The sequence below is a fragment of the Colobus angolensis genome, unplaced genomic scaffold (genome assembly GCF_000951035.1).
Source record: "Colobus angolensis palliatus isolate OR3802 unplaced genomic scaffold, Cang.pa_1.0 Scaffold115, whole genome shotgun sequence".
Taxonomy (NCBI): domain Eukaryota; kingdom Metazoa; phylum Chordata; class Mammalia; order Primates; family Cercopithecidae; genus Colobus; species Colobus angolensis.
In genome coordinates, this window is record NW_012112586.1 from 1,556,391 (window position 1) to 1,564,462 (window position 8,072).

An 8,072-nucleotide genomic window follows, 5' to 3' on the forward strand; every position below is an offset into this window, starting at 1 on the left:
AGACAGAGAAATAGAGTGGGAGTGACGGAGTGAGCGAGAGGGCGAGGATCCCGCTGCTTTAAGCGGAGAAGCCATGGGGGTCCTGTCCTGCAGTCACAGGGGAAGGCCCTTGACCCGGTGGAGGTGGAGAGTGGCCAGCAGTGGGTCCGTCTCCTCGGCTCCTCCCATTTCTCAGCCACAGCGGGGTCCTGCCTGCCTGGCCTGGGCTCAGGAGGGCGGGGCGCAGAGCCAGCCTGGCCCATCACAGCTTGGGGTGAAGCGGCCCAGAGCCAGGCGCCCCCCTGAAGCCACGGTGCCCTGAAGACAGCCCGGAAGCTGGGAGGGGCGGCCCCAGCTCACGCTGTACTCACACCTGTGGGTCCAGCTCGGCTGCCCTGGAGCGGTGTCCCCTGGAGTCCTTAGGATTCCCATGAGAGTGTCCTGCTACCTGCAGTCCCTCCACCTGGGCACCGGACGTGCTGCTCTAAGCCTGACCTCAGAGTGTGCCCACTGGCTTCACACCTAGCTCGGGCTCTGCCCCTCACTGAACGCCTGGGCTTGGACAGCTCCCTGCCCCCTCCAGGGCTGAGTTTTCTCATCTGGGAGACAGAAGTAACCCAGCCCCTCTGCACGGGGTGGCTGCTAGGATTCAGTGAGTTTGCAGTGGCAGATCGCAGAGCAGGCATGTTAGCTGTCACTCATGATGCTTTGGGGTGATCTGGGTCCCGCCAGAGCCTCCTAAGCCCCCACAATCTGCTCCCCGCAGGGTTTCTGAAGGAGACCGGGAGGGTGGCAGGGAGGGAGAGGTACAGCTGGGATCTGGGGCCACCCACCCGCTGGGCAGCCTCGGCCCATCCACCCTGGATGTTATGCACTGAGTGTCTGTGTCTCCTCAAAGACATCTGTGTGTGTGTGTGTGTGTGTGTGGTTTTTAAGTTTTTTGTAGAGATTGGGTCTTGCTGTGTTGCCCAGGCTGGTCTTGAACTCCTAGGCTCAAGGGATCCTCCCACTTTGGCCTCCCGAAGTGCTGGGATTACAGGTATAAGCCACCGTGCCTGGCCACCAAAGTCACATTTTGAAACCATGACCCCCGCTTGTGATAGTGTTAGGAGGGGCCTTTGGGAAGCGATTTGGGTTAGATGAGGTCATGAGGACGGGGCCCCCACAATGAGATTGGTGCCCTGGTAGGGGGTGAAGGGACCAGAACTTTCTCTCTCCGGCTTGTGAGGGCAGAGTGAGAAGGTGCCAGCTTTGAATCAGGAAGTGGGCCTCTAAGAACCCGACTCTGCCGGCATCCTGACCTTAGACTCCGGCAGAGTGGTGGGAAAGAAAATGCCTGTGTGGAAGCCGCCCAGTCTACAGCAGCCTGTCACGGCAAGCTGAGCTAAGACACCGTGCCTCAGTTTCCCTCCCTGTAATGGGAGCTGGAGAGGGTGTCTCCTGGCCCCAGAGGTCACCCATGTGGAAGCTGCCCGGTCTACAGCAGCCTGTCATAGCAAGCTGAGCTAAGACACCGTGCCTCAGTTTCCCTCCCTGTAACACGGGAGCTGGAGAGGGTGTGCCCTGGCCTCGGGGGTCTCCCATGCAGAGGTGTGTTTGGTCACAAGGCTGGGTCATGCTGAAGGCAGACAGGGCCTGGCCCTGGCCGTGTGGCTCAGAGAGACCCTGGGCCCCCAGGCTGACCTCCCCGGGGTGGAGGGAAGAAGTCCTTGCCCCTCACTGGGGTGGTACAGGTCCTCTGACCTCCGAGGGTTTTTGACCGTGGCTGCAGGCTGGTGATGCCCCGTATCCTGGGCGTGGGGGCACAGCTTCTCCAAGTTGGGCCAGCCCAGCCTGGGGTACAAGCAGTGACTGAAAATCCAGAACATCACGTGAAGTCTCCAGGTGTTTAGTTGGTGACTCAGGCGAAGATGGAAGACTGTCTGCTGAAGACACAGAACCGAGGTCCCACCACGAGGAATGTGCAGGCAGATGGGCCGGGGGGCACGGACCACAGGAGGACGGGCTGGCAGCCCTCCCACGTGCTGAGGTCACGGGGGTCGGGGAAGGCCCGGGAGCTGTGCTGCGACGAAGGCCGTCCTGGGTGAGGCCTGTCCCTGCAGCATCCTCTGATCTCAGATCCACTGGCTGCGTGTCTTTCCCAACTCTGACCTTGGGAGGACACCCCGGTTCCAGGAGACACAGAAGCGTGCCCAGGGTGGTCAGCGCCTCCCAAAGGATGCAGAGGACTCTCATGCTGTGTGTGCAGCTTTCTATGAACATGAGAGCCTTTCCACAAAACAACAACCCTGCCTCGTGTTCCTTATCCGAGATGCACAGGACCAGAAAAGTGTTTTGGAGCTCAGATTGGAGTTTGGAACACTGTATTTGCATTATACTTACAGGTTGAACTTTTTTTTTTCTGCTTTTCTTTTTTCAAATACTGCCTCTTGGCCAGGTGTGTTGGCTCAGGCCTGTAATCCCAGGACTTTCGGAGGCCGAGGCGGGTGGATCACCTGAGGTCAGGAGTTTGAGACCAGCCTGACCAAGATGGTGAAACCCCGTCTCTATTAAAAATACAAAAATTAGCCGGGCATGGTAGTGCCTGCCTGTAGTCCCAGCTACTCGGGAGGCCGAGGCAGGAGAATGACTCGAACCCGGGTGGTGGAGGTTGCAGTGAGCCGAGATCTCGCCACTGCACTCCAGCCTGGGCGACAGAGTGAGACTCTGTCTCAAAAAACAAAAAAGTGAAATCCCAAATGTTCTGTGTGCACCCCAAGCCCATCAGTGCCCAAAAGGTCTTGGGTTTTGGGGGGTTTCTTTGAATGTGGCCTCAGCTGCATGTGCGTATGGAAAGGTGGGGGCTCGTGAAATGTGGCCGGGCAGGCAGGCCCGCCAGCCCATGTCTGCCGTGGAGACTAGAGGACTGTGCGCTGGCGGGAGGACTGGGCCCCGCAGAGTGGCTTGGCTGCACCCTCTGAACAGGAGGGTCCCGCAGGACAGACGTGTCGCTCGCCGGTCACAGTGGGGGCAGGGTGAGGGACCCTAGGTGCTGTGGATCCGGAGGCTGGGAGCAAAGGGAGCAAATGACAAAGAGTGGCCAGAGCTACAATGAGCCCCGTGCAGGGAGCACCTGCCCTTCCTCTCAGGCGCACCACGGTCCAGTGCCGCTGGGAAGGCAGCATCCCAAGTGGCTCACCCAAGAACCGAGAGCCTTTCCTTGGGCACCTCCCACACTGAGAATCCCGCCGCCCACCTGTGATGCCCCTGCCTGTAGCACCAAGGCTCATCCCCCACAGGGCCTCAACTCTCCTGTCTGAGAGTGGCTCAGGGACCCCTCGGGGCACGAGGATGGGAAGAGACACAGGGCGGGAAGGGCTGAACAACAAGGGAGATACGACTGGCCAGACCTCCTTGGAAGCCTCCACCCCAAGTGCAGGTGTGTGGGCCCCTGGTCAGGGACAAGCCCCTGGAGGCCCGAGGACGCCCACCCCCATGGCCCTGGAGCACCAGGGAGCCCAGCCAAGCCGCTACAAAGCAGGGAGAAGTCGTGTTGGTCTGGAAAGCGTCACAAGGGGGACGTGCCGTGGCACCGCGTGGGGGGCTCGTCTGTGGGGAGGGCTGCCCCACTGGGGACCTGGGGACCTGGGGACGGAGGCCCTGCGGGCTGGCGGGAGCACCAGGCAGCCGTGTGGGTAGGGTTGGCGGTGCCGGCACAGACAGAGGCAGGCCCCCAGCCCGGGATGCTCCCTCCAGGGCTGGGGGAGGCTGGTGGCCGGTGTGGCCTGACTGGGCACCCCTCTGGAGCGGCCACCTCTTGGCTTGCCAGTCACGCAGTCACTCGCGACTGGACAGCTCTGTCCCAGCTGCCGGAGTCTGCCCAGCCCTGGTGGGCAGTGCCCTCTGCTGGCCTTCCAGCGCCAGGGTGGCCTGTCCTCATCCCGCGCCAGGACCTCCCCCAGGGACTCTGGCGCAGTCCTCGCCCTCTGTGGCCCGGCTGTCCCACCGCCTCTGTCCTCTCATGGGCCTGTGCTGTGCGTCATAGCGCCAGGGCCTGGACCGCTGTCCACAGGGCGCCTGGTGACAGTAGCAGCAGCAGCAGTAGCAGCAGCGTGGTGGTGGCCACCAGTGGGCCCGGGGTCCCTGGGAGAGAGGAGGCCTGGGAGGTGCATGAGCAGACCTCGTAGCCGTCCTCCGAGCGGCTCTGGTCATGTTGTCCCGGAGGGGCACGGGGCCTCTCTGCCCCATCGATGCCTGCGGCCGCAGAGCCGTCAGCCTGTGAGTCTCCACACACCAGCCAGTCCCGGGCTGTGGACTGCGGGTATCCAGGTGCTGCCTCTAGCTCGCCATCCAGAACCTTCCAGTATTCCTGGCCACGGAAGAAGTAGGAGGCACCTGAGAAGAGAAGGAGTGCTGAGCTCAGGGAGGGCTGCAGCGGGAGGGGCTTGGGTGGGGCCAGACAGCAGGGGGCTTGCGCTGGACTGCAGTGGGGGTCGGGCCAGGTGGCTGGTGAGGGGCAGCTCGAGCTAGACGGCAGGGGGCACCCAGATCGTATCTGAGACGGCGTCAGCATCTGCTCAGCTGCGGCGGCTCTGCAGGCAGGGTCACAGGCCTGGGAAGCTCTGCAGGAGTCCGCTGGGGCAGGGGATGGACCAGGAGACCCTCCGAGTCTCTTTCCCTTACTGGATAGTTATTGAGGGCCCACTCTGTGCAGGGCTGTTCCAGATGATGGGGATGCAGCATTGAAAACAAAACAGAAGATGCTGCCGTCCCTGGAGCTGACCCTGTGGGGAGGTTTCTTCTACACCGTGGGACACGGCAGGGAGCACGGGGTGATGCCCAGGAGGGCGTTTGGCAGGGCTGGGGTCGGTGAGGGAGGGGTTGCATGGACATCTCAGTAAAGTGTGCCCAGGCGAGGGCATGGCAGCGTGGCTGGGGGAGCAGCAGGGGCGAGTGAGTGCTGAGGGCAGGGCAACCAAGTGCAGCTCACGGGCCTTCGGGGAGTGACTTGGGACCCCTGCAGGGTCGGCAGCTCAAGGCGAGGGGCTGGGACCCTCAGAGCCCACACCGACTGGGGCCGTCCTCCTTTCAGGGAACCGCTTGGCTGCCTGTCATGATCTCCATCTCCTGGTGGGGAAACTGAGGCCGCACGGCCCGTCCCCGCAGCCGGCACTCACCGTCGGACCAGCGCATGGCGTCGTCCAGTGTGCTGGGGACACCCCTCCACAGGGGGCTCTGGGCGGGGTAGCCGGGGTCCATGCGCCTCGTGTGGTCATCGTAGCGCCAATACAGCTGGTCCTTAAAGAAATAAGTCCTGTCATTGTGGGCCCAGGAGAAGGCAGCATCGATCCCACCAGGCGGGAGGCTGAAGTCGGAGACGGGGCGCGGGTATCCTTCCTCTACGTTATTGTCCTTGAACACCCAGTACCTGTCTCCTGGGGGCGAGAGAAACAGCTGTGGGCCGGGGCTCGGCCCCACCCCGAAGGGCAGGGGGCTCCAGCCTTTCCTTCTCCCCTGCGTCGGCCGCCCTTTTCCTGGCCCCTCACCTGGGCCTGATGGGACAGCGGCCACGGTGTAATCAGCCCACATCACAGCAGTCACATGGATATGCAGCGAGCACCTATTGTGCCCGGCCCGGGCCGTCCCATCCAGCCTGCGGACACTGCCAGCCACCCCTTTATCGATGGAAACGACGACTTCGGCTAAACTGCAGCCCACGACGGGCCATTCTATTATTACCGTGTTTTTTTGAGATGGAGTCTCACTCAGTCACCCAGGTTGGAGTGCGGTGGCTTGATCTCAGTTCACTGCAACCTTCGCCCCCGGGTTCAAGCGATTCTTGTGCCTCAGACTCCTGAGTAACTGGGATTACAGGCATGCACCACCACACCCAGCTAATTTTTGTATTTTTAGTACAGACGGGGTTTCACCATGTTGGCCAGGCTGGTGGTGGACTCTTGACCTCAGGTGATTTGCCCGCCTTCCTCCCAAAGTGCTGGGATGACAGGCGTGAGCCACCGCGCCCTGCGTTAAATACACATTTCTCCTAAGAAACACAGATGGCATTGAGCACCTGAAGATGGTCAACATCACTAGAGAAACGCCCTTAAAACCACCATGAGACGCCCCCTCACCCCCACTGTCAAGTACATGGAAAGTCACACGTGTCGGGAGGATGTGGGGATGGTGGAGCCTGGGCGCTGCCGGGGGTGTGTGAAATCGTGCAGCCACTGCGGGAGACAGGATATAGGCTCCCCAAAGCATCAAAAATAGAATTACCACATGATCCAGCATTCCCGCTTCTGGGTATAAATCCAAAAGAACTGAAAGCAGGGTCTTGGAGAGACGTTTGCACACTCATGCTCACAGCAGCGTCCTTCACAGGAACCCAGAGTAGAAGAAACCCAAGTGAGCAGGCAAATGAGATGCGGTCCGTCCATGCCACGGAACGACGCTCAGCCTTAGCCAGGAAGGAAATCCTGCCACGTGCCACCGCGTACATGAGCCCCGAGGACCTTCCGCTGAGTGACACGAGCCAGGCACAGAAGGGCAGATCCTGTCCGTCCCACTGACATGGGGTCCCCGGAGCACTCAGAGCCATGGGACAGCAAGCGGAGCGGGGGTGCGCAGGGGAGGGGAGGGGCATCCGTGTTTCACGGGGGCAGCGTTTTGTTTGGGAAGTTGGAAATCTTCCGGACGCGAGGACGACGCAGGTGACGGCTGCACAGCAACGTGAATGTGCTTCATGCCACTGAGCTGTGCACTTAAAAATGGTTAAAACGGTAAACTGTATTTACCACATCCACAATTTAAAACGACCAAAAAAACAGGGCTGGGTGTGGTGGCTCACGCCTGTAATCCCAGCACTCTGGGAGGCCAAGGTGGGTGATCACCTGAGGTCAGGATTTCCAGACCAGTCTGACCAACATGGTAAAACCCCGTCTCTACCAAAAACACAAAAAATCTGCCAGGCACGGTGGTGAGTGCCTGTAGTCTCAGCTACCCAGGAGCCTAAAGCAGGAAAACTGCTTGAACCTGGGAGGTTGAGGCTGCAGTAAGTCGAGATCATGCCACTGCACTGTAGCTTGGGTGACAGAGTGAGACTCGGTCTCAAAAAAGTAAAGTAAAATAAAATGTAAAAATAAAAATAATATAAAATGACCAAAAAAAGTCCAGTGCCGGAGACTGGAAAGGGCTGTGATGTCTGTAAGCAGGGCAGGTATTAAGGAGATGACGGGATGACCAATGGGCCCTGCCCTGCTACGGCTGAGTAGGAACCAGGACAGGTGTGCCTGTTAGGAAACCAGGCGGGGGCAGGGGGTGCAGGTGACAGAGGGGACGCAGGGTGGGGACAGGCAGTGGCAAGAGACCCACACGTTCTCAAGAGAAACCTGCAGACACACATCCAGGTGACCACAGCGAACAGCACCAGGCACGTGCCCTCGGTGGTAGGCCTGCCAGATGTGCAAAACCAGAACCTGATCCGGAGGAGACGCCAGACCAGACAGGTCCACCTGGGGGAAGCGGCCTGAATACTTCCAACCCGTGCAAGGCAGGGGAGCCGCACGTGACGGGAGCCTGCTCGGGAAGGCTCCACGGGGCACCCTGGGACCTTCCGCAAGGTCGCCTGGGGGAGGTGAGGAGCAATGGGTCATGACGTTTGCAGTCATTCTTTTTTTTTTTTCGTTTTTCTTTTTTAGTCCAGGTACTGTCTTTGGGGATTTTTTTTTTTCAGACAAGGTCTTGCTCTGTTGCCCAGGCTGGAGTGCAGTGCAGCTTTGATCTCCTGGCTCAAGCGGTCCTCCTGCCTCAGCCCCCCAGGTATCTGCAGTCTCTGTCCCTTCAGGAGGGACCAGGCCTCCGGGAACAGTCACCTGAGGGCTCCCAAGTGACGGGGGCGACCGAGTCAAATGCTAAGGGCTGGGCAGGCGATGGAGCGACGGGAAGCGGTTCCCCTGGAGACACGCAGAACACCCTTTACCTCCACCAGGAAACAGGGTCCCACCTGTGACTGTGCGAGTGGCTGCCACACTGGATTGAATGACGTACCCCAAACTCACATCCACCCAGAATCTTAAGACGTGACCTTACTTGGAAAGAGGGTCTTTGCAGCT

At 60.2% G+C, this 8,072-nt stretch overlaps 1 protein-coding gene across 1 annotated transcript in view; it reads right to left on the reverse strand.

Moving 5' to 3' along the window:
* Nucleotides 1-3,489: 3,489 nt before the first annotated feature.
* MMP17 (matrix metallopeptidase 17 (membrane-inserted)) overlaps nt 3,490-8,072 on the reverse strand; it is a 24,714-nt gene continuing 20,131 nt past the window's right edge. Inside the window, exons 8-9 of the mRNA XM_011961392.1 lie at nt 5,136-5,393; nt 3,490-4,353 (exon numbers count right to left, since the gene is read on the reverse strand). Coding sequence (XP_011816782.1) covers nt 3,998-4,353; nt 5,136-5,393 — 614 coding nt within the window. The 3' untranslated portion in view covers nt 3,490-3,997. The remainder of the gene's footprint in view (nt 4,354-5,135; nt 5,394-8,072) is intronic.